At 46.7% G+C, this 27,072-nt stretch overlaps 1 protein-coding gene across 1 annotated transcript in view; it reads right to left on the bottom strand.

Annotated features, from left to right (window-relative positions):
• GPA33 (glycoprotein A33) overlaps positions 1-24,012 on the bottom strand; it is a 299,569-nt gene extending 275,557 nt beyond the window's left edge. The window contains exon 1 of the mRNA XM_069635968.1: positions 23,768-24,012. Coding sequence (XP_069492069.1) covers positions 23,768-23,810 — 43 coding nt within the window. The 5' untranslated portion in view covers positions 23,811-24,012. The remainder of the gene's footprint in view (positions 1-23,767) is intronic.
• Positions 24,013-27,072: the final 3,060 nt, after the last annotated feature.

Here is a 27,072-nt window from a genome sequence, read left to right as displayed (position 1 = left end):
AGCTACTTTTCCCGCCTCCCTTCTCCTTCCCCCTCCACCTCCCTCGGGTGGTGTATAGCAGCTCAATACCTCCCACCAGCACCTGGTTCCTAGGTAGGGGAGTAAGACGGCCACCCAGAGGCTCCCGTCTCTGATGTATTGGTTCTCATTATTTGCCTTTGTCCTTTGTACTCTCAGATGGTGCCGGGGTCATAGATACTATGATGCAGAAGTAACACTGAAGGGTCCATCTTTATTCCTGCCTGGCAATTGTGGGAGCCTGTGTTCGTCCATCCAGGAATGTGCCTCCTGCGTATTCTCAAAGAAGTGCGGTCTACCATTATGCATAACTTTGAGCTTGGCCGGATATATTAACATGTATCGCAGGTCTGCCCTCCTTAATCTATCCTTGGTCCTTCCAAACATTGCCCTTTGCTTTTGCACCTGGGCCGTGTAGTTCGGGTATATTGCCAATTTGGATGTGTTCCGTGTCATTGTACCCCCTTCCCTAGAGATGTTCAGGATCCTTTCCTGGTCCTTAAAGTTCCTTATTTTTCGCTATCACCAATCATGGGGGTGCTCCAGGTGGCGGTCTCTTGGCCAAGGATCTGTGTGCACTTTGTGCCAGGCCCCATCTCCTGGAGGTTTTCCACATAGCCCGTCGGGTCGCTACACTCCTCAACCTTCTAGAAGGCCCTGTATTCTGATGTTGTTTCTTCGGCCTCTCCCCTCAGCGTCCTCCACTCTATGTTCGAAGTGACTGCACGCTACTGCACGCTAATACTTCCACCATCTGGGTTCTTGGGCTGGCTATGTTAGTAGTGTTCTCCTGCACTCGCTCTTCTGCTCTGCCCATCCTGTCTGCCAGCTCGCGGACATCCTGACGCAGTAGCTAAACATCCACGATTACAGCGTCTGTTTTGTGTTCTAGTGCTGTTTTCAGTGCTGCTATGATCGGGCCCTCTTCCCGCAGGCTGACCAGCTCGTTTTCCATTCTGCTGGTGCTAGCCAATGACTGGGTTGCTGCATTGTCTCCTTTCCAGGCGTATGCGTCCATCATTGTCAGTTTACCTTTGCTCTTGTGTGCCTTGTCCGACTTTTGGATCTCTGCCCCGGTGGCTTGCGGAATAAAATGCTCGTTGTACCCAACTTACTTCAATGGTGCGTCCTTGATGTAGTGGCTGGGCGCTTATGGCGTAAGTTGTCTCGCCTGTACTTTGTGCCCCCTAGCTGTTGCTCATACTGGATCTCCTTTGGTGGCTTTGCTTTTTCCCTCCTTCCGACCTGTCTTGTAGTCTGTGTCAGCCACTCCTCAGCACCTGCCTGTTTAGCTTTTCTGCATGTGTCTCCACACTGGTTGTGGGGCCTTGTCTCAGGGTCTCCTTGCTTTTTCTCAATTCCCCTTCAGCGAGGCAGGTATTGCTGCTTCTGGTTGTGCTGGATTCTGGCCTTAGGCTATAACGTGTGTGGGTGTGCCGTTCTGTCCTTGAGCACCTTCTTGCGAGCACAGTCCCTGGGTTCTGCTGCCTTTTCTTTTTCAGAGCACCTCCTGCAATGTGCGACTGGTGTCTGTGTCCCACCCTTACAGGAGTGGTCACTGCTTTTCACAGTACTGTGCCCTCTGAGCGTCTTCTCCGCTGTACCGGTTAGCACTTATCAGCCTGCCCGTTGTGGCTTGTCCTGCACCCTGCTGCCCAGTAGTGCCTTCGATCCTTCAGGGTGCCTTTAAGGTGCTCCTTTCCTGGGGAATAATGTAGATTAGGGAGAAATGTTTTTTGCGCCAACTATAGAGGTTATAATTCCCTTGTTTGTTGCATTTCAACTTGAAAAAAGGAGATATTGCAATTTTATAATTTATGGCATGTATTTATTAATATCGTTCTTTTCATTCGATTTGCCTCTCAAAGTTTTGCCTCTCTACACGTGTTTCACCGTTCCTATTCAATTTGGAACGGATCTTCAGGAGAGGTTTAATTTCAAACACATTCCAATTAAATAGAATTCTTTACAAAATAGGGGTATGACTCCTTAACTCAGGAAAAAGTGTCCACATGTTTCTCAATTTCACACTTTTCTTAGCTGATTTAATAATATATTTTCAGTGCGTTTTGTTTCGTTTGCCTGAAAGTATAATGATGAAGCAAATCATGAAAATGATTTGCTTCATCATTATACTTTCAGGGAGCATCCCTTACAGGGAGCATCAGGCGGACCCAGAGCCCTCATTTTCATGATTAAGAAAAGGCATACTTTTGAGCCAGAATATATACTTTGCTTCATCCTTATACTTACAGGCAAACAAAACAAAATGAACTGCTCCTTTCCTTGGGCCTTCTATCTGATGTGTTCACTAGTGTGGGACCCGCACCCCAATCATTGGAGGTAAGGTCATCCCACCAATTTCTCGGGTCGCCGCCAAATCTAATCATAGATGCCCCCAGGAAAGCCTCAGTGGGGGGCTCCTACACCCTCTGGGTGCCGATTTATCCACTCAAAGAAAGAAAGGTTCCGTACACACATATCCAGAAGACATACTTTTTAGCCTTTGAGCGCAGCCCAATACAAGAGATTATAAAACATTGCACCCGGGGAAGGGCGCTCAGCCAATCAGGTGGCTGGAAGAGCAGGTGAGAATACACTGTATACTGCCAGGGGCAGCGGTCTCCCTTCCCTGGGTGGTGCCATATTTTTTAATGTGGGGGTGGCAACAGGGAATGCCCTCCCTGTTGCCTCCCCCAATACAAAACATGCCCTTTCGCCACCCCCTCCCTCGTAACCTGCTGGACCGGAGCAGTGTGCCTTTTCCTATGGTGGCGGCCATCTACCCCCACCCATTGCGCAATACGTGCAGCCAATCTCCTGGGGAAAAAAAAGAGAAATCATTTGCATCCCAGATCAACCGCGGTGGGCGAATGGCTAAAACCCACTTGTCCAGGGGTGGACATGGCCAATAATGGCCCACAGCCCTCACTTCGCTCAGGTCTACCCAAGCTCAGGCTTGCAGGCCGTTATGGGCCATGTCCGCCACCCCCATACCCCAGCTATACTATAATTATGAAGAAAAGCAATTTGGATACATAAACTAGACACTTGCCAGCCTAAAGAGCCAGAACTATATGCATTTCTCAGATCTAAAAAACATGTTCGTTTACGTGCCCCATTTTGTTCATCAATCATAGTGCCTGCCAATCCGCTACTTCACCTTGCCCCGTACACATAATCTTGCACATAAATGATAAGTCCTCAATTAAAATGTATTGGCCAACTAAGATGTTATTATCACCTTTCCACGTAACGAGTCCCAATTTCAATCCTGTATTTGTAATTTCCTTTCTTCTCCAGCTGTTACCTCTCTCCCCTCCACGGCTTCCTCGCCTCCCCCTGCCGTCTCCTCCTTGGCTACCTTGCCCTCTCCTCCTTCCTCTTCTGCCCCTCCCACCCCCTCGGGCTTATGCTACACCTCTGCAGGGCATACCTCCGATTCGTACCCATCCCCAGAAGTCTTTTGAGGACGGCAACCTTCACCATATTGCCACTCTCAACTCTCGCTCAGCTGTTAAACACTCCTCTGACATCTGCTGCCTCCTGGAGGAAATTGACCTTGATGTCCTCGGTCTCACCGAGACATGGTTCACGGCCAGCTCTGTCACGAGCTTTGACACCCTCCTCCCTGATGGCTAAAAGATCCTCCCCACGCCCAGATCCAACCGTTCCAAAGGGGGTGTAGCCCTGATCTTCCCCGAGTGGATTCCTGCCGCTCATTCCTAGGCATGCCTACTAATTCCTCTCCTCTCCCCAACCCTCCAGCTGGTCAGATCTCCTCCTTCCTCTGAGTGGGCGGATCTCACCTCTTCCCTCTTGGTCTCGACCACTCAACAACTCCTTCTTGGAGACTAACATCCACCTGGATGCTTCCTGTCCTTCCTCGGGACTCACTCTCTATTCTTCCCTCTGGCCCGACTCACTCTGCAGGACACACTCTGGATGCTCTGATCTCTTCAGACCTTCCCCTTTCTATCCCTATCAACTCACCTCTCTCCTGGAGTGATCACTTTCTCCTTTCCTCCCAGCTCACCCTCTCTACCCCTCAGGCCAAGCCAACTCCAGCACTGCCTCCGACCTTCTCGGTTATCCGACCCATGAAGCGGGTGTCAGTTGAGGCTTTCACCACCACTTTCTCACCCCACCGCCCGTCCTTCCGTGGCTGACTCACACCCCGACACAGCCCTTTCCATGCTCCTGCTATATCTGATACACGTGATGTTCTTGCCCCCGTCATGAAGATCCGCCTGAAGCCCAAAGCCAAGTGCAACTCCTTTCACGACTCGGACCTCGTCACCCTTAAACGCAAGTGCAAGGTGGCCGAGAGGAAATGGTGCGCTTCTGGTATACCCTCTGACAAACTGGCCTGCCGCCTACTCCAAAGGAAATACTGGCTCTGTCCACACAGAGAAGAGAGCCCACATCCAAGCCTGCATCTCTGGGGCATCTAACAAGCCAAACTCTTTAGCTGGCCAATCCTGCTGCAGTCTCTACCTCTCCTGTGCCCTCCCAGAACCCTCTGCATGGCTCTGGCTTCTCATTTCATCTCCAAAACTCAGGCCATCCTGTCCACTCTCTCTCTCTCTCTTCCTCTCCCCCGCCTCCCTCACTACCTGCTCTTCCTCTGGCCCTTCTTCAGCCACCTCTCCTCCCTCCTTCTCTGCCTTCCCCTATTCTCCCCAGACAAGGTTTGTAGACAGGTCTGACCTATGAAGGTCTTGTCAAAACAGATTCACCCCTGCAACCACTCCTTTGCCACTGGAGTCTTCCCTGCCCCCCCTGAAGCACTCTCTTGTGTACCCTCTTCTTAATAAACCCTCTTCCAACCTTTCCTGACCGGCTAACTATCGCCCAATCGCCATCACTCCTTTCCTGGGCAAACTCCTGGAAAAGCTGGCCATCTGCCAGCGTAATCTTCACACTGAATCTGTTGGTTGTCTCCATGACCATCAGTCTGGCTTCAGAGATGCCAGAAGCACGGAAACTGCTCTCCTGAACATCCGTGAATACCTGCTCTCCAACCTTGATTCCAACACCCGGTGTCCTCTTATTACTAGATCTCTCTTCTGCCTTTGACATGGTCAACCATGCCATCCTGCTCACCAGTCTCCGTGATAACCTGGGTATCACCCATCAGGGCCTGGCATGGCTGACTTCTTTCCTCTGTGATCGACCCTCCCAGGTCCAACTTGGGTCCTTCCTCTCCTCTATCTCTAGCTCTACCTTTGGTGTTCCCCAGGGGTCTAACCTCTCTCCCTGGCTTTTCAACCAATACCTGGCACTTCTTGCCCACCGCATTGCCGCTCTCTGCCCCAACTTTCAGTGCTATGCGGATGACACGCCACTCATTTTGAGGCTCCCTTCCACCACCACTCTGACTATCTGCTATCCAGGAGTGGTGTGCCGCAAATGATCTCTGCCTTAATGCCAGTAAGACAGAGATTCTCTTCATCGGCACACCTGCTCTCTGGCCAGCCTCTCGTGGCCCTCTTCCGGCTCCCACCTGATAGATGTGAGGAGAGAAGGAGTGTGGAGCCTCTTATGTCTCTAAGAAGTCACACCACCAGCTGCACCTCTCGAGAGGTATTCTTCCTTTCCTCTCCTTCCCCCAGAAGCTCACTGTCTCCAGAGCCCTGGTTTTCCCTGGGCTGGACTACTGCAACAGCCTCTTTCTAAATCCGCCTGCCTCTACCCTCAGCCCTCTGCAACTCATCCAAAACTGGACTGCGAGACTGGTCCTTGGCCTCAAGCCCAGGGACCGGATCTCTCCAGGACTGAAATCTCTGCCCTGGCTCCCAGTGGCAGCGAGGATTAAGTTCAAAAACCTCTGCATTGTCCACAAGGCCTTCTGGGGCATGGGGCCTCAATACCTTCAACTCTCTCTTCCTAAATATCTTCCTTCTCAAGCTCTTCGCTCATCCGCCTCCAACTCCCTCAGGGTCAGTCGCTTCTCCAAGCAACAAGTTGGTGGTAGATCTCTTTCTTCTGCTGGGGCCTCCTTTCCTCTCTGAAACTGGAGGAGAACCATCTCCAGTTCTGGAAGCACCTCAAGACCTTCCTCTTTGCTTCTGCTTTTTCTCCTCCTCTCCTGGCTGAAACTGAAACTGCACTGCACCCCCACCCCCCCGCTGGCAACCCTTGCACTCGGGGACAGTTTCTGTATCCCTACAGCCCCCTACCAGCACTGACACCGGATGTCTGCACTTACCACCAGCTGGCCGCATTTTTTATTAATTGTCTTTATTTATTTTACTGCTTATACTATGCACTGCACGCTTCCCCACCCCCGCGCTTTTCTCCTTCCCCTGCACTTGCGAGATCTCAATGTCATCTGGCCTAGTAAGATCGCTGCCCGTCTTCCCTCTGTTCCCCCTCCCTTGCCTCGTCGCGCCTTGAAACACTTGTGTATAGGCGCGTTATAAATACCGTATCATATGGCTTGTAGTTTATAAACTAAGAAATTGAATATTCCTTCTATTACCAACATGTGCCCTTTGATGTCTTGCTCATGAAATACTTAAGAGTAGCTTTTATTCTTGCCACTATTTTAATAACCAACAATCATAAATACTAGACATTGTAAAGGCTAACAAATAACGTTGTCATGAATTTTATGTTTTTCCAAAACTGAAGATTGATGGAATGAGTCATAACCATTGGGATTGCTCTTGGCAATCCTCCAAACCACAGATTTTCAGCTTGCTAAATCATTGTAGAAGGGACAAAAAATAAATAGGTCAAGAAATATACTGCACCCATCACAATGGTGTACTACCTTCCACAGCTGTGCTGCAATTATAGGATCTGTTGCCAGAGCTTTAAAGATGCTAAGGGGACAACTGCCAAAGAGTGACCCTGAATATTTACAGTTGATAATCAACACGTTGAAGAGGTGGGGGGGGGAGGGAGAGGGGGCGGGGTCTGCTGTGAACATACTTTTTAAACCCAGCCTACACTCTCTAATGGTCAGTGTTAATGCTGGAATTTGGTGGCGTTCGGGGCTTGTGCTTCTGTGTAAGGCATATTGATTTATGTTTGAGCTTTAAACAAAAGTCAAATGTTGCATAGTTGAGTTGCAGAGAATTTGAAATGGCTGAACTAAGTGCAGAAGTGGCCCTGGTCCTACGGCTTCAAAAAAATTGCTTATGCAACATAACATATGAATCGCAGAGCAATTCATTCATTTGATATAAATGGGACTATCCCAACACCCAAGACAAAAAAAAATGCAAGTCCATAAGGTCCAAGGCGGTGAATTGTCGTCCAATTTACATAGCAATGCATAAAAGCCGGGCCCTTGGTTGCGATATTCTATACTTTGACGATTTATTTTGCTGCATTTTTTACCAGTTTTTGCAAAAATGCAGATGGTAAGTTCGGGTGAGGTATATAGAAGGATCAGCGTTGAAGGGAGGTGCGGTGGGGCGGGTGGTCTCCCCCCACATTTTGCTGTAAAAAACTGGATTTAAAAAAATCTGCATAAAAGGGCAGGAAAACCTGATACATACTTGGTTACTTCGGGACAGGAGGAGTGATCCATTATAGGGTTGACTTATTAGTGAACAGATAATGGGTCATAGGACTGAAATGCGTAGCTCTAATGCAAGCCAAACATGAACGTACTAATGTATGTAGTGATGGGGCGGGGTGGGCGTTTCAAATCCAGTGAATGATAAAACACTCGAATTGGATCTGGTTTTAGTTTTACAGGATTAGGAAACTATTCGTTTTAGAAGAAGTCGACCATTAAGGAGATTCCATCCACTAACCAGTGGCACGCTTTAGTCAGAATGCAAGTTCAGCGCTTGCATTGGCAAGTAGCTTTAGTCAATCAAAGGGTCAGAATAAGCAGTTATTGGCCAGTTGCAGAGATCTTTCCGACTCAGCGGCTTCCTGATTCCTTTCCAAGCAGGATCCCCACCATTGTGCGGTAGGGAATCCTTAATTACTCCTTACTTGCTACTTGTCGAAGCAATTTGTACATGCGTTTATGATCTACCCTTGGTACGTCTCCTGCTTCCCATTCCTGCACATTACCCCGTACTCATGCGGATGCGGGCTCAGATTTGATAACATCGAAAATTGCTTTTACTTTGGCCTGACAAAACTGCCCCACCAGGTTCAGCATAAAATCCTGGACTCTCTGACTGATCTACTCAGGAAAGGAAAGCCCCACTGTACCTACCTCCTCTCCTTGACCCTTCCAACCTCCTATAGCCATTTTGTACATCCTGAACTATTGAAACCATTATACTCCTGGACTAACTTAACCCATCACAGAGAAAGACCTCATTACATGTCTTATTTATTTGTATTTCTTGGGATTTATATTGCGCAAACCTCAAATAGAGAACCTCATATGTTTCATCTGCACCCAGATGCAGGTGTCCTAAGAAAATCAGAGAGAAACTTACTGAAAGATACATTTTTGGTTGCTTCCCAAACAGTAAAAAGGTACCAAGTTACAGAGGTCGTGGGGAAGCTGCCGGCTCCAAAGATTCGGGCCGGGAATGAAACTGTGAATGGGGCACCACCAAAAGATTATCTTCAGATGGAAGAGATCTTGCCAGACAATAGCGAGAGATTTTACTGAATACATATGAAGGGGCAAGCTCATGCCAGCAGCACTTCAGCATAAGGCAGATCAGTTTAAAGGTAATCCTTTCCGTAACGGGCAACCGTTGTAGTGGTCTGCGGTAAGTTGAAACCATAGCGAATTTGGGGAGCTGAAAAATTAGCTACAGAGCAGCATTTCGAACTATTTGCATTTTGTACGACATGGTTTTTAGCGATGCCCACATAAAGGCTGTTAGCATAATCTAAGTACGGGTTTATAGGAGCCTCGACGGCGTGACTATATAGATCTGAAAGGACAAACTGAAGAGCCTTTTTAAGTAGGGCGCAGCCGATAAAAAAAGAATACGGACTACTTTATTGATCGTAGCTGTAAGTGATAAATTAGCGCCCCACATAATCCCAACATCCGCAACCTTGCTAGTAAAGGATATAGGAAGGTCCAGGAGGATCGGAAGGGGTGGACACCTTGCTGGGTCTTTAATAAGGCAAGATGGGCCGAAGAACGTAACTTCAATCTTAGATGGGTTCATTTGGAGGCAGTTTATGGTCATCCATTGCGTACAGTTCTCAGACACTCGTCGAAGGCCCAACAAACGCCTTATACACTTTCATCATGGATACATTTTCAGACTATGTTCTTGCTCTACATTCATCCCGTAAGAATATTGTCCCAGTTGCCCATTTCGAAAATCCACCTACAGGTTTTTTTGGTTCAGGCTGCCATTTTGTACTGCGTATTTATAGTAGGCTATGTACATGTAGGAATTCTAACTCCTCAATGTATCTGCCACAAAGTCCATGTTCCCACTACAAGTATGAAGCAAAATTCTCTAGCTATGGTATTGGAGGGGCATCACGATATCGTGTAATCAGGGCTTTATGCGAGATGCAAAAAAAAAAAAAAAATCAAAGGGGGCACGAACAAAGGGGGTGGGGGACTGAATGTTGGGGCATAGCTTAAAGTGAGCACTGCTTGACCCAAACAATTACCCATGAAAACATTGCGTCTCTCAACATTGCCTCAGATAGTAGGTTTTGTATCCAGCCTGCATACTGTAAATTAATTTCTCTGTGGTCGTTAAATTTATCTTGCTCTCGGCATGTAAACAATTCAGTGGTTAAATCATCTTCATTCTGTATATAAATCACCTATAAGAAAGAGACAAATAGCACCATTGTGAACTCCTGGTGATGTGCACGAAATCAAAGCATTTTGCAAACATAAACACGTCCACAGAATGTATTATAAGAAATAGGTCTGTGCATACGACTAAAGCATGAAACCCTTCAGAGTACGTAATGCACAATGGACTCACTTGCCATTTCATTTGTCACAACACTCGACCCAATAGGACACGTCTGCAAACCACAAGTCCTGTGCACTCATTCACAGAATCCGCTTACAGATGGGAGGCTTTGGCTGTTCGTGAGTGGTGAACAAGGTCTCCTTTCCCTAAATGGTTCACTGAACTTGCAAAGCAATCAGTCCGCGACCACCCCTTCCCCCTCACTTACTGCAAGTGCTTTCAAACTAAGGACACCTCACAGGAGAAAATGCATAGGCTGCCTGCAAGTGACAGAGGGAGCGGAGCACCAGCAATACCCTGGCTCGGGAGCACATCTTTGGATGTGTGCTAATTTGCATACCCACAATGCCTTGCTGGTGTGGTTCTGAACTGAAGTGAACTTCCAGTGATCGTCAGTGCTCAGGCATGGGTCACTTGGCTCAAATGGATTATTCTACTTTCACATTTCAGGTGAAAGTCCTCCTGCCCCCCCAATTCTTTGTAAACATATATCAGCCAAGTATTAAACTAGCTACAACATGACCTCTGAATAATACCCCTCTTTCAATTGCCAGGTGTGTTCCTGTTGGCTTGGACAAGAAAAAGCATTGCATGGGGGAAAAAGAAAATCTAATTGCGACAAACAGAACTTCAGTGTCATTTTGTTGAGGGAGCACCAGGCGCAAATCCAAAACTGCACCGCTTTCCTGCTACTCCCACTTCCCATCATTGAACTCCATGGCACGTCGCCTACTGCACTGCTCATCACATTATCAAGTTGCACTTCAAATGCCACGCGCAACCCAAAAGGGCAGATGCTACCCATTGGCTGTTCAATATTGTGCTACGTTTGGGCCTGTAACTATGGGCCCCGGGGCATTACCTGGGGCGATATTGGCCCGTCGTTTCATGGCTTATTGCCATTAGTATCCCGGTCTAACTGGCCGGGTTACTAATGGCATTTTTTGCTGCGTTTTGAAACAAAAAAATAAATAAATAATAAAGTGGCCACCGGGAATAGGAAAACGTAGTCTTACGTTTTCCCTTTCCATGGCGGCCATGGAGAGCGGACGCACTGGGAACAGAAGTCTTCCAAGCGCGTTCTCTCCCGAGAAAAGAAGAAAGGTAAGTGTCATTGGGAGGGGAGAGGATAGTTTGCGAGGGAGGGGGGTGGAGGGAATAAAAAATAAATGTAACCGAGTCCCCAGCGGGGGACAAAGGCAGCCTCCAGCCATGGTGAGGCTCGAAGCGGGGATTGCCCCGTTTCACTCCTCATTGGCTAAGGGGCTGCCACGCCCCCCACCGGGAACAAACCCAGGCACGTATATGCGTACACTGGATTACACCGCGGTATGGCTCGGACCCGAGCCAATCACGTTAAGCGTAGCCCGTGGATGCACGTCCGCCGGGTACTAATCTTCAGTATGGACCATTGGCTTGGCTTTACTGTACTCTCAGCCATTACTTTCCATCACAAAGTTTCGTTCATCTCACTGTCCCTTACTTAGGCTCTCCCTCCCTCTTCTTACTCCTTTATGGTTTCTCCTTCATTTGGTCCTTCCTTAAAAAGATGTAAACATTCCCTACAGATACATGGCCAGTGAACACTTTGTGCCTTACAGATCAAGTAATACTTGCATGCCTACTATGAAGCCCTATGCACACTCTTGCCTATATTCTACATATGCAAAATGGACAGAGTTTTGTAAAAATCACTTCAGAGATACCAAGCTATGAAAAAACGATCCTATTGTAACCATAGGTGGAGCACTCCCCCTGGCCCCCGTTCTGTTAAATCGATGTAGATGCTTCAGTAAAGTACTGGAATCCCTCAGACAGACACTTCCCAGGAAGCTCAAAGCGGAAGTGGCATAACACAAGCAATAAATAAATAAATAACCCACTGGTTCTCTGATCTTCTCAACTCAGCTACAATCCCTGCGAGACGACCATCGCTCCGAGCAAGGCCCGATACAAGCTCTACAATCAAAGCAATGGAAAAGCTTGGTTGCATTTGGCTACACAGATGGGTCTCCATGTTCATTGTAAATTGACCCAGAAACGCTTACTTATGGGACCATCCAACTGAAGGGTCCCAATTCTGCTACACCCAGGTGGACACATTACTGTGCTATGCAAAATCAAGGCAATTTAGTTATAGGTACGCTGTTCAGATCTACACCCTGCTCAGCCTCTGGAAAAAACCTATGGGGCACAATAGGAACAGGAGACAGCCCGAATCCATGAAAGTCAAAGTAGGACATTGTCTTGGGCCTCTGTGTACCAGAGGCCTACAACATCTGCATACGGCTTTCTGGATGTTTTGAACTTCAACGCCCATGATTCCTCACCATCAATTATGCTGTTGGAGTTGTCGAAACATCTGGAGAGCCAAAGGTTCTCCAGATGTTTACAAAATAACGTGACCAAACAAAAACGTTAAAGTTCATAGAATTTTTTTTGGGATGTGGGAAAGGGCAGATAAGTGGTTGGTGGGGGTCGGGTATAGTTAAACATTGGTGGAACGGGGGGACCCCCACCCAAAAAAAAAAAAAAAAAATGTGATGAACTTTTTCGTTAATTTCATACACGTTTAAATTGCAGGCTTTGAAATGCCGGACTATGAAAGGACATAGAACCGGTTGCAGACACCGGCTGTATATCAACTGGTATATACTCCAATCCTGATATTGTGGGTGTGAGTTTTGGCCTTGCTTTGACTGGTTGAAGTGGCTATCTTTCCAGTTCAGATACATACCAGTGACAGCAGAAACTAGAAAATAGTATAGGTCATTCATTTGAATTAATTGGGGCATGTATTGGCTCCAACAGTATGTTCTTGTACTTTAACAAGTGAACAAACTTGCTCCATGTTTGTGGTGGATGAACATTTTATAGAATTAGTAACTCGCCTCAATCCATCAGCAGGCAAAGAGAATTGTGAAACATTTTACTCACCAAAGAAACTTTAATCCTCCTCCAAAGATACTAGTGGAAGTTCTCTTTCCAGGGACTCAAAACTAACACATAAAATACAGTTGCGTAATTCTCTTATTCTGTATACCAGAGTCAGCATTCCGCAACCAAGATCTCACTCATGGGCTTGCGAAAACCGCAGACCGCATGCTCAGAGCCAAAACCAAGTGAGCTTGTGCGTTTTGGTGACTTACTCTCAACCGAGAGCAAAAAGGAGTTGGAAGAATCTGGAACGCCACCATTTGCTGAACATTACCAGAAACTGAAAGCAGTGGGGCTAAAAGCACATCTGGGGGCCAAATGATGCACCTTGGCCCTGTAAAGATTAATGGAACCCACAGCATTCAACTAAAGCAGGAAACACTGAAATACTGCACTGCTTCTTTCAAATATGGCGCAGATGATTCAATTGCAAGGAGAAATACTGCAACGATAAAATAAGCACATGGTGCCGCCACATGTAATGGACAGCACCCAATATGACATGGATTTTGCCAAACATTAGGAACTTTGCCGAATTGCAAAGCAAAAAGATTTTCAGAGCCTTGCGAGAAACCTGAGGCTGTCCTCACACCTACTCCCCTTGAATCCTCTGCTCGGGTTGCCAGGGAAAGGGAATCGCTTTTGGATCCTGGCCCTGGGGGTGGAGATGCAAGGGAGGATCACCTGGGCGGAGAGTCCTTGGGGAGAAGAGACATGGTACCCCCCCCTTTTTCCCTACAAGACTGACTCCTACCCTTCCCCTTCCTTCATAGGGCATCGTCAGCCCATATTTCTTTCAAGCACACAGTATCACCTTAAAGGTTATCCTTTCAAAACTGGGAAATGGAAGAGGCGACTAGTCAGTTTCACCACTATGGTACTGGGACGGGGAAGCTACCTACAAAAGGTCTCGGCATGTCATGTTAATGACTGTCAGGCAAACTACTCAAAGCTGCAGCCTGTTGATAGGTGTTTAAAAGCAAACCCACACTGCAAAGCAGGGAGCACTTGCCTGGAGTGAAGGTAGAAGATGTGCAGCGAGGGGCAGGCCAGACGCTGTGTGTTCTCAGGGGAGGAAGGAGGTGCCCCGACCCGAGCAGGCCGCAAGAGGGCCAAAATCCCAACACTTGCAAGTGCTACAAGTTCCCAGCTGGAGAATACAGAGAACTCTCAACTGCTGCGGGACGCTGCCCAAGGGTTTTTCAAAAGCGAGCGCTGCTCGCTGTTTCTCCCAACCCCTATCTGGGAACGGAGACCTGAATGAAGAGAAGCGCGAAGCCGCCAGATGAGGCAGATCAGCTCCGATTAGTACGAGAGAGTTGATACTCCTACCGGGGTGAATGTGAGACAGCTAATGTTTGCGCACAAACTAAAAGGTGCATAACAAGAGGGTTTGGAAACCGGCAGCCAATATTGAATACTGAATTACAGAAATTATATGAAAATTGTGGCACAAGTGGAAAACGGATACAGGCTGTAGCGTCGCACAGGATCACCATGTCAGGTGATGCGACCATGGGAAGCCAAACGCTAATGAGGGCACGCGAGAGGCACAAATAAAGCAGTTCCTGTCTAACCTGTATCCAGTGTAGTTGTGCCTCATTGTGCTGCATGCAGAGACCCATGAAAATGAGGACGAGGCTACCACCACCTGCACCCAGCTGCGCGAAGCATTCGGTGTCATAAACAGCCCCAGCAGGCTAACAGAGCTAGCAGAAAGGAGGAGCCTCACAAGCTGCACACCTAGGAGGCAAGAACCCCAGCCCAGCATGCCCAGACAGCAAGGGGAGTCCAGCGGCGTGCCAAACTCAGCCCGCTACAACCTCAAAAGGCTTTATTCATCAGAGGGGACATAATCCTGAGGCCCTACCGCTATGCTAAGTCACACCACGTTACCACCACCATTACCCTATGGAGGGAGCCATATGGTAATGGACCCACTCACCATCTGCAGCATGAGTGCCCCAGCACAGGACTACAACCCTGACGAGGGAGAGCCACATTCCCGCTGCCGTCCCTGCTTCCATTTGACACCACAGACTCCACCAGTTTGGGACCACGGTGGACCAGGTGGATGAATAAATTTGACGCATATCTTTACGCTTTCAGCCCTCAAGAGGACAAGCGTGTCATAGGGCTCCTTACCCTCACTGCTGTGAATTAATCGCTACACAAACATTGAGGCCATCAAGTCACCATTCCTCTAAATGCCATACACGCTAGAAGAAATTCTCGTCCTAGTGAGGACAATCTCAGCGCTGGACCTCCAAATATCCACATTGAGTAAGGTCCAGATCTCACTGACAAAGACAGTAAACCACACGCCACACAGGACACCAGAGCAGAGAAACTACTGTGCTTCCGAAGCAGCTACAACCTCCCACATGACGGATCGTGCTCAGCCATTGGCTAGAAATGCTCATCATGCAGAGGTGAGGGCCACTTTCTCATTATGTGCCGAAATCCCAAGGCATCCAGGGAAAACCATGCTGAGCAATGAAAAAGCACCGACAACTCCCCCATGGCACTACCGGAAGGAAAGACCCAAATATGCAGAAAGAAGACGCAAAAAGGAAAGACGCCACGCCCAGTCAAAGAACTCCCCTTCACTGGACACTCCCCGGAAAGAAGGAGACAAATCCACCACTTGCGCACAAACACGCCCTCAACAAGCAGCTCCGAATCCCAGTTGAGCACGGAATGGAGGAGAGAGGGTATCTCTATGCCTTAGGAAACCCAGCAGCCTCGGAACATAGCCCCACCCTGGCCGTCACCATTCAAGGGAGAGACTTTGACTTCCTCGTCGACTCAGGTGCCACGATCACTGCACTGCTGGAGTGTGAATATTGCAGACTCACCCAAGCACCTCAAACTGCAGAAAGCCTGCATGGACATTTATGCATACGGGGGAGCCTTCAGGACCACCTGCCACCACAAGGGCAAAAAGGACCGCATACTCACTCACATCCTTGCCACTGAAGTATCCAGCTGTGCGTGTTAAGTTTCAAGTAAGCCACACAAATGGGACTCATCCACATATTATACCAAATAATGGCAGACAAGTACATCTTGCCTGCAGCAAAAGTAGCAGCCAACTTCCCTGCCTTTTCAAGGAGAGTGGGAAACTGAAAGGCTGAAAAACCCACCTGCATATAGACAAAATTGTGTAGCCAGTAGCGCAACACTAATGCAGGATCCCATTCAACATCTAGTTGAGAAGGAACTAATCGCCCTCGTTGAAGCCGACATAACAGAACCAGCATCAGGTCCCACTCTGTGGATCTCCCCAGTAGTGTCAGTACCAAAAGAGGGTTATGCGTAGACATGCGTGGACCGAATTAAGCCATATTGAGGGAACATCAACAAACCCCACGCATCACAGATATGATGCACCTACTCAATGGAGCCAAAGTCTTCTCTTGCCTAGATCTGAATAAAGGGTACCACCAAATAGAAGTAAGCGAAGAGTCGCACTACATCACAACCTTCACCACCCATCTAGGATTTTTCGCTCTATGTGCTTGAATTTTGGAATATCATCAGCTACGGAAATATTCCAAGAAGAAATCTGCAATATATGTCACATACCACAGTATCAATTACAGTGACAACATCCTCATCTTTGGTCAATAACAGGACGCCCACGATGCAACACTGATGAAAGTATGCTCCACCCTCAATGAAGCGCATCCAACACTCAATAAGGAGAAATGTGAATTCAACAAGACAACAAGTTTTTCGGGCACGTTTTCTCCAGAAAAGGCATCCAACCAGACCCTGACAAAATCAAGGCGCTATCAGAAAAACCTCACCCGACGAACATTGCACAAGTGTGATCCTTTCTAGGACAGGCAAGTTACTGCACTCGCTATCTGACAGAGTTTGTCTCTACGAGCTCCCCTCTCCGGGCCCGGACCAAAAAAGACCCACATTTTTTTAATGGGATACAGCGCAGCTGAAGGCGTTTGACAAGATTTGGAAGGACATCACAACAGCCGTGTGCATGTCATATTTTGATCCCAACATGCACACCGAGATTACGGTTGATGCCAGCCCTGTGGGCCCGGGTGGCATGCTTGCCCAGCATTCTGGCAGCAAACATGCACTGTCAAGGGTTTTGACCCATGTTGAATTATTAGGCGACAACAAAAACTGAATCAATAGACTGGGTAGATATGGGGATGAGCTGTCGCCGCCCATCATTCTATCCCAGAACAAAACTGAATCAATAGACTGGGTAGATGTGGGGATGAGCTGTCGCCGCCCATCATTCTATCCCAGAACCAGGAGAACCACGCAGTTTTGCGCACACCAAAATGGTCGCCTAACCTGCCACCCACCAGTGCAAGCGTGATGGACCAGAAGCGCCAGGGGTGAAAGCTGGTGCCAAAGGAAAAATAGCAGTGCCTGTTAGATCAAAAGCGCCTTGAAATCACTGCTGTTTGTCTGAAGTGCAAGCTCAAACTGTCGATTTCAATCTGTTCAAAATCTGTTTTTAATTGATGTCAACAAGTTGCCAAAATCATGGGCACAAGACCACTCTAAAGATTCAACCTTCTTGAAGGGGGTTCCACAACACCACTCTACTGTAAGGATGCCCATCAAAACAATGGCAGCAAGGATTAGAGCCGTCAAGCAAAATCCTCCTGTCAAATTCAAGACAACTCCTAAAAAAATAGGTGCAGTACCAGCTTTGGACACAAGCCGGCGCTAGCGGTCTAAACTCTGACAGTAGAACTGTACTTCAGGAGTTGCCAGCCTCCTGAGACAGCTGGAAACTTCAAAGCCTTTTTGGTTAATTAAGAATTTAAACACCTGCTGTTCCCTGAAGACAGGCTGATTCAATTAACATTGCAAGAGGCTGGGAAACCTTCTCACCTCAGAACTACAGACAAGAAGCCAGGAGATCACATGGACATGCTAACCAAATGCAGAGTGGCCCCCTGGCCTGCTGACCTCAGCCGACACAGGAGACTCTTGCAATTGAATGGGGTATGTTAATTTGGGTGTGGACTGTAAACAGAGCTCTGCCTGGCAGAAGAGACATGTGATCCCTGACTCCCAAGTTTCTGGGGGCGGACCCAAACACTGGAGTGAATTGAAGGCAAATTTATGTTTTATAAAAACACTGATAACTAATTGTAACCAGATGACAGGAATGTACAATTTGGAGATCCTTAAAATGGAAATTGTACCTACAATTTGAGTCCAAACTCAATTCCGTACGATGTTCTGAGGCAAAACCCCATGAATTATGGTGATTGCAGACACGGGGTTTGCGCTAGAAATATGAAAATTTACTGGAATATGGGTAGAAAGGCGGTGTACATGTGTGCCATTAGAAAGGCGGTGTACATGTGTGCCATTTTTGGTAAACGTCCGATATTGGTAAATCAACTAAAAATGAAAATAAGTTGTCATTTTTTAATGCAAGCCCCCAGGAAGATCAGAGTTGGGCCAGAATGTACCTTAAGTAATTTGTAATATGTACATGTAATGTCAAACAACTGTGTATCTGGGAAATATGCGTAGTTATGAAAAATGATTCTAAGGTAAAAGCAAAGGGGCGTTTCTTCAATAGATCATAAATTGCTGACATCACTCCGACACACTATCCTTTCTCAAATCAGGGACCAAAGAATCCTTTGGCCTATCAAATCTGAGAGGGTTGGGCATGCAGAATTAGCCAACCCACCCATTTTCAAAACACATAAAAAGAGCCACTGGAAGCCAGACAGGGAGATTCAATTTCCATTTCCTTGTGGAGCACACTGACAGACAACTTCACAACCAGAGATCCAGACTTCAAATCCATCAATCTCCAGAGACCGGTGCCTGACAGACCCAGAGAGCAGAGCTGACCCAGATCGCTGTGACTTCAGAACCACCCGCCAGAAGTCCAGTCCAACCTGTTGACCAGATCCGTAACGAGGCCCAGTCCTTCCAAAATTAGGAGTGAGTATCCTTAGGACTGTGCAAAAATCCAATCTCTTAGTTTAAAATAATCTAATTCAAACTATTTTAGCCTATTAGAACTGCATCATCAGACATCGTGTCCATCCTGTTGATTCAAAACCTTCCAAAGCGCATCTGTCATTCTGAAACTGTAATTTCAATTCTGAAAACCGACTTGCTACTCCTTATAGTTTTTCCGTAATCGCGCTCGACACACTCGGAAAAATTGCCGCGATTTGGCTCAATTTCTTCACTTGTCAAAATAGTAGCTCCTTGCTTTCCTTTGCTGAAATTCGTTTGCAACCTGACAATCATTCATAGAGCATTGCTAAAGTGATCCTGAACTAATTTAAAGTAGCTATCACTCACCCTGAACCTCCTATAGGGAATTAAAAGCCATTTGAGTATATTTTTCACTTCATTGCCACCACATTTAAAAGGATTTTGCCTGTGTTTAAAATCATACCTGTTTTCCTCTAAGCTCGCTGGGGGGAACTGGAACTTTGTATTGCATTTGTGTGGATTCCTGAGAATTGTGCGTGTTACTTCCATCTCCTTACATTGCATAGTGGGGGGGGGGGAGTGAATTGTCAAAGAAAAAGTGATCACATTATCTTTTGCTGAAATCATATCAAGTTTATTTCTGTACTGCCTTTTATTCATCTTTGCATCGCCTTGAAACCATAAAGCATTCTCTGATACCTTATTCCCCTGTTCCTAGTCATAAGTCACCAGAACTGTGCTATTGTAGGATTACCTATTGCTGATTAGTGCTCCATATAGAACAATCAAGAGCTTGACATACAGCTATGCAAGACCTTGGCAAGATCCAAAGATAAACTTTCCTGGTACCCATCATCCCCAATTCTCAACCGAGACCGGATCGTGCTGCTAGCCTCCCTACACCAGATAGCAGTCGACATTGCACACGAAGACCACAGGGAGTTCTTGTCAATGATACGCATGCTCAACGAGGAAAGGATGGTTACCCGCCATGAACAAGCTCATCGAAAGCACATTGAAGGTATGCCACATGTCCCAGCCTGCAATCCCAATCACGTCCAGCACCCCTAAGCAGGATACCCCTCCTGGAAGGAGTCTGGGAAGAAGTTAAAATTGATTCTATGGCCCATTACGATCAGGAGAGTATGTGTTGGTGGTCCTTGATGAACACTCCGGATATCCCGAGATGACGATACTTCCATTCGCTACTGCCACCAGCTGTGATGCCAGCATTGGACCAAATATTTTCAGCGTATGGTGTCCCCAAGGTAGTGAAATCAGACAATGGCCCGCCCTTCATGGGGAATAATTTCAGCAACTTTGCCAAATACATGAGATTCTGTCATAGAAGATTACACCACTCTGGCTAATAGTCAACGGGACTGTGGAGTGGTTTATGGCAAACATAAAAAGAGCTGTCCGAATAACGAACATCACTCACATGCTCATTGATCAGTCCACATGCCAACTCCCGAGGGACTATTCCACATGGCTCCACAGGAGTCTGCCTGACAGAACAAATGTTTGGTTGCCCCATGTGCTCCTGGATACCTCATCGAGAGGAGGGCACACAAGATCAGGAAATAAGCAAGTGCTTAGGAGCGCCTTCTCCCTCTCCCACCCAGTGCCACAGCCTTTAACTATGGGCTCATCTGTGCTTAAATGGCTCCCGTAGCTTCTATGACCATCGTTCGGGTCGTGCTTCATGCCTGCTCTCTCTCTCTTCGGTGGCTCAGCTCGGCAGCGGATGGCATACTGCGTGTCATCCTGGCTTCCCTTGCTGGTACAAAGCTTCCCCTCTGCTTTGCATCGCCCATCAGCGCCTCCAGTGTCTGCGGGAGTGCGCTACCAACACAGAAGCCGCCTTTCAAATGCTCTCCATTCTGTCCCTCAACTTTGCTCGCTTCTGTCTTTTTCTCCATGGTTCACTCGCGCTTCCGAATTCAACTGTCCCTCTGACAGCTTGGCTTACCCAGCGTAAGCTAGCCGGTAGGATCTCTCCTTTTTGCTCAGCTGTTCCAACTCCCACGCTGGGAAAGAGAGTTGCTCAGAGCCTCCCAAATTTCTCCTATTAGACTGCTCGTTTAGCTTCAGTCAAGCAATCTTCCTTTTGGTCGCCCTCTTCCTCGTGTCAGTGTCTGTCATTAGGTTGGTCACAGAATATTGAAGGATATAGTCAAGAGGCTTTGTGAGTTGCTGAGGGGGGATTATTACAATATGCCATCAAAGCAAGCAGAACGGAGGCGACATCGCTAGAAGGGAAAGTGGATACCATGCCTCATCCGGTAATGCCTCAGTTCCCTCCCTCGCCTCCCTCCTCCCCCAATGTGATACTCCCTCAAATAGCCGTCCCCAGTGTCAGGATCAGGTAGCGGCTACCGTCCGCTGACCACACGAGGAAAGGCTACCACTGGGAAAGGACTGATAACATCATTGGATTCATCACATCGACCAGAGTCTGTTGTGTTTAAGTAACACACCACACTACAAGCAGGGTTGGACTAGGGCATAACATTGTTTCAGGCACTAATGAAAAAGTGGCCCACAGTTGCAAATGGCAATTCATTCCTTTTGTGACACTGTTTGAACGGTACCTAAAGGGAGTTTGTTGATCAAAAGTGATGCAAATTGTGCAATTTAAAACTACTAGCTGCATAGTGAAGTAACTCAAACTGGCCCACATTGGCCAAAAAAAATAAAAGGCCCAATTTGATACAAAAAAAAAAAAAAAAAAGAAATTGGCCCACACTAGCATTTTCCGTTTTTGGTTCAGGGATTGCCCTATAGGCCAGTCTGAGCCTGACAAGTGCCAGCATGCACTATGAAAGACTGGGATCGTTTGAAAGTGGGACGCAGCAGGCAGCTATTATCCCCTTTTACCGTATACACCACCTTTTGAAGGCCTCACACATAAAAACCATGCTCAGGGTATGCATGGGTGAGGACAAGGGCTTGGGATTTACCAATGTTGGACAAGACTTCTCCCGTTCAGGAGGCACTAATGGTTACCCAGGTGCAGCAAATGCAGCATGCACAATCCCACTCCATAACTCAATCACTATCCATTTCTTCTACATTCTCACCTCTATGTACTCTAAACACCCGTAGCTGCATGAACAGGCTTTACAGTGACAATGCTGGCATATATTCTTTGTGACTGGCACCATTATTGTTGCAGGATATCCAGTTCCAACTAGGAGTTCTCTTTATACCAGAAGTGGCCCTTTCATTTAAATGTTCACAATATATCTGTCAGAGATGTCACACTTCATACTCAGTTGATGTCTGAGAGAAAGTTGGAAGTGGTAGGTCCACTTTTTAGGTATTAATAATGCATCATCGTTTAAAAAAAAAAAAAAAATAGACATACATAAGTGGCTGACAAAATTGCCCTTAAAAATTCTTTCAGATTCAAGATATGACAGCACAAGTTCATTAATCCTGAAGAAGGCTAGGGGCTATGGAACAAGACCCCCAGAAGCCGAAACTCAAGTTGATCATGTGATTTTGTACAGTTTTGTACAAACCGGGAGTGGTGACAAAATATTATGGTCAAACTCCCTGCAGTCAGTTTTGATGCTCACATGGTTATATTTTGTTTTCATCATGGGATTGTATCGCATAGGAAACAAAGGATTTTGCATTTAATATTGGATCCGTTATATGTTTTTTCAGATCTACGTGATTTTACCGAACCGAAAAGTTTGATACCGTTTTTTCCATTGTGTTTGGTTTGCGTCATATACATTCTGATATATTTTTCACTTGGTTGTTGTGTCCAACATTTATCAATATGTACAATCATTCCAATTGTTGATATTAAATGATCTTTTTAAGTGTATGTGCCGGATGAATGTAGTCTTTTGCATTAGTATACTTCCTTTGGACAGGAGTTAGAATTTTCTTTGGGCACACCAAACTTAAAAGAGGGGTGGGACGCCTTGGCATTCATTTTTTAGGCATCTTCCCACATTTACAAAAAGACATCAGACTACATGTCGTTTCAACAACCAGAATAAAAACGCACACATTTATTTTTTTCAAACAGTTTTAAAAAATAAAATAATTAAATATATCACATTTAGCAACTGCTACCATGTAATAAATGTGTTTTGGATTGTTATTAGATATAAGACTTCAAAATCATGTGCTGGGCACACCTTAGCCACACACCCAGCCCCGGCCCCAAAGGCTTGCGAGACACGCCCCAGAGTTAATGGACCCCACCTTGGTGTACTTTTTCGAGCCGCCAGAGGTAACACAGATACATGTCACTCAAGTCAACAGTGCATACTAAAGTTTAAAATTAGCTTCTGACCAAGACAGGCCACGAAACGGAATCGAAAACAAAGTATTTAATTACTTTGCAGCAAGGCCCAACGCAAATAGAAAGCGAAAGCATTCATAAAAACTGTAACATTTAGAAAGGGGTGGAATACTGCAATAAATAGCTTACTGGGTTCTGAGAGAGAGAGAGAGAGAGAGAGAGAGAGAGAGAGAGAGAGAGAGAGAGAGAGAGAGAGAGAGAGAGAGAGAGAGAGAGAGAGAGAGAGAGAGAGAGAGAGAGAGAGAGAGAGAGAGAGAGTTTTTTGTCGGATTTCTGCACATCAAACATTAGAATCGTCACAAAATAAATGTCTTCAACTGTCATTATCAGGTGCATTTCGGTGACCCAACCTTCTATTGGTTATTACTCATTTGAAATAACGATATCCGGCAGCAAATCTCCGTATCAGCCTGGCTACCTGTTAAGCACACATTCAAGAGTATTTGCCTGGACGGAGGTTATCAGCTTGGCTCGCTGAAAGCAAACCTGTTGGGATCTGCTCCGGAGAGCCGGGGTGGGGCAAGCACAGGGCGCGCCGTGGGAGAGGGCCTTCCCACCGTGCGAAGCCATTTTACACAGGACAGGTCAGCCCCCGGCAGCTGCATCACCCACCCGCCTAGCCCCCCACTAGGGCACCTACCTGCTAGCAGCACCAGCACCGCGGACCTGGCCTTAACTCCCATGACCTCCTCTGCTCCGCACTCCGGGTGACCTGTGGATGGACACAGTGGGAACAGCCGATACAGCGGCGCTTGCTCGGGCGAAGCTCACCTCTCCTGCCAGCCTGAACCCTCCCCTTTCCACCCTGGACAGGCAGGTGCTGGTAGCCAACGGCGAGCGGCCTCTCTCGCTCCTGCAGGTATGTGTGTGTACTCGAGTAAGTGTGACCCCTCCCTCTTCGTCTTTCCGGTATTACCGCATGCAGGTTTCAAAAGGCGGGCGGATACTGAAGATTAGAGTTCAGAACCAATAAACCACTTTGCCAACAAAAAAAGACAGCAGGCACCCATCGCTTGCTTTGAAAAATTCTGGAATGAATTGGAATTAAAAATGCAAACCTTTAATTCCAAAGGTTCAAAGAATCAACACTCTTTAATCAGGGCGATACAATGGGATGTCCTGTGTGTAAAGCCCGACCGATTTCTAAGGGGAACGCGATATATATGTGTACGTATGCACATATATTGTTTTGGATGGTTAATTTAAAAAAGAGTGCCAGTCCCTCCTGCAGTGCGATCATGCCCTATGTACAGGATTCCCTGCCAGCTGTTTTTCTATGTGACAGTAATGAAAACCCACAACCGCAAAGCAGACGCCTTTGAAAGACATCAGTGCGCACTGCCAACAGCCTGGGTTAGGATTCAGGAGTAGACGTAATCTGTGGAGCGCAGAGCCGACTGACCCCTTACCCTGCTTGGTGTTGTACAATGACGACTTGAGTTATTGTATTAGTGTTGGCAATGAGCTTAGGGCCCTTTAGGAACGTGCATGCAATGGATGGGTTCACACAACCGAACCAACTCAGGAAGATGGCAAAGTACTGTATTATTAACAATTATCTAAAACAGGGAGTCACAACGAACATCGTCTCGGGAGGATAGCTCAGCTGTAACATGCTCGCCTTGGAAGCAAGACGACACGTAGCAACACAGGTTCGATCCCCGGGTCTGCGCTTTCTGCGCTTAGAAACGCTTAGGTAGCGCATTATAAATAACCTATCATATCGTATCAAAATTAATGGACATATGCTCGAGTTATCTCAACAATCTTTTAATAAAAACATGGTTATGTACCCAAAATACGTCAGAGGTGACATCATACTACGTGGCAAATAATGAAAAACCTACTAAGGATCGGGATAGGCATAAGAGGAACTTCTAAGTATGTTATCTATAGGAACGGGTAGTATAGCACCAGTGACAATGCGCTCGTCTTGGAAGCAAGATGAAGAGGAGCAACACAGGTTCAATCCCTGGGTTCGTGCTTAGAAACCTCTGGGTATTAAGTGTGTTATAAATAACTAATTATAATAATGAATAACTAGGATTGTGATTGGCTACCCACTATCAGGTGGACAACATATGCCTACCTCTAAAACATGTCAACTTCAGAAACATTAGATACTTGGTTTCTCATTGGTCTTCAAACTATAAGGTCCTTCGTTATATGAACCACTATAATTGGTTGGCACGCTTGTCTGAAACATTCGGTTCACTTAGCAGTACATAAGCCCAGACCCAGGTGCAAGGAGATGGGCCTGACCCCACCTCTCCACCCAATTAGTCCAGCATCCCTCATCACCCATGCCTTCTGCCATGAAGATTGTATTTGAACTTGGCCTTGCAAAGTATCCTTGTTTCTGAGAATACATGGGAGTGTGGGCACTCACTATCGTGTTCTGGGACTCCAAGTTCGAACTCTATTTTCATCTTTGCCTCACGTGGTTTACTAAAAATTCATGATCCCGATGTCCAGCTCCTATAAAATGGTGACTTTGCCGGCATTCTAGTCACTATATAAAGCCAGCTTCTATGATGACTTAGTCTACCTTGTGTTTCAGTGTCTGTACAATTATTGAACAGTTGATTCTCTGCAGCACTTTGTGCACGTGTAATCTTCTTTTTCATATTTCAAAGTTCTCCTAATTCTTTACTTCGTTATTAGTTCCTGTAGGATCCATACATACTCTTCAGCCAGTATCTTGAGACATTGTTCACACTCTCATATGACGTCACAGGCTTCTTCTTTTTTGCTCTTTTTTCATATTCCTTCAGGGAATTCCACCCTCAAATTGTCGTCCCTTCGGGGATACATTCAATAGGGTTGTCTCAATGGGTATTCTATTTCGAACACATGTTGCGGTATTTGCACAACTGCACAAGCTCAGGCTTCCAACATATGGGAGGTAGGGGGTGTGGGGCTTCCTGCAGAGGCATGCAGCTGCTCCTCTCCAGCAATTAAATTGCTACTGAATAAATTGCTGAATAAATTGCTACTGAAACTGCACCTAGCCTGATAGCTGCATCTAGCCTGCCTAGTCTTAGCCACCTCAATTGCCACCGAAACTACTCCTATCGGATTATTATCCAGTCACTTAGCATGTACTCCCTGGGTCTTGCCTACAGGTCACCCTGGCTACCATTGTATATCGCCCTCCTCATCACATTAGGAATACATCCACCTAAAATAAGCACCAAAGTTAACACTCTGAGTCCTTGCACCACGTCCTATTCCACCCATTGCACCTGCCATTTCATGCTCAACACACAACAACCCAATACTGGACTTAAAATGACCCACTATCCAGATAGCACCACCCTACAAAGGCCATGCAACACTGTAGACAGAAACCTTAGACTACGTGCTCGCCTGTCCAAACTGCATGAGCTACCAGCCAAGAAGGCTGAACTATCAAAATCCCGAAACAAAATACAGTTACCCTTGAAGGGTATTGCGGAACCTACTAGGAAACAGCCTAAGCCCAACAGACCCAAAATAAATAACTCCAAACAGGCAACTAAAGGTAGTCAGAACACCACCAGCCCTAACTTAGCTGACCACAAATCATATCTCAAAGGTGCACTTATAAACGCCAGGTCGCTAGTCGCACACGCCACAGAGATCTCAGATATCATTGCTACAGACAACTTAGACTTTTTGGCCATCTCAGAATCCTGGCTACATGATGCGGCTGGCCCAGCCTTATCACTAGCAGTCCCAGACAACTATACAATCCTACGTGCGGACAGACTTACCTCCCGAGGTGGAGGTCTAGCAATCATAGCTAAAACTAGCCTGGACATGAGGATCATCACTACTACCAATATGCAATCCTGTGAATGCCTCACGGTCAAAATAACCATTGCCAACTCCCAAACCCTAAACATCATCCTCATCTACAGACCACCAGGTCCTATCGGAACCTTCTCTGAGGACATCTCGACA

The sequence above is a fragment of the Ambystoma mexicanum genome, chromosome 7p, assembly GCF_040938575.1.
Source record: "Ambystoma mexicanum isolate Mex_15411 chromosome 7p, UKY_AmexF1_1, whole genome shotgun sequence".
In the NCBI taxonomy this organism is placed as follows: domain Eukaryota; kingdom Metazoa; phylum Chordata; class Amphibia; order Caudata; family Ambystomatidae; genus Ambystoma; species Ambystoma mexicanum.
This window is presented reverse-complemented; position numbering and strand designations above follow the sequence as displayed.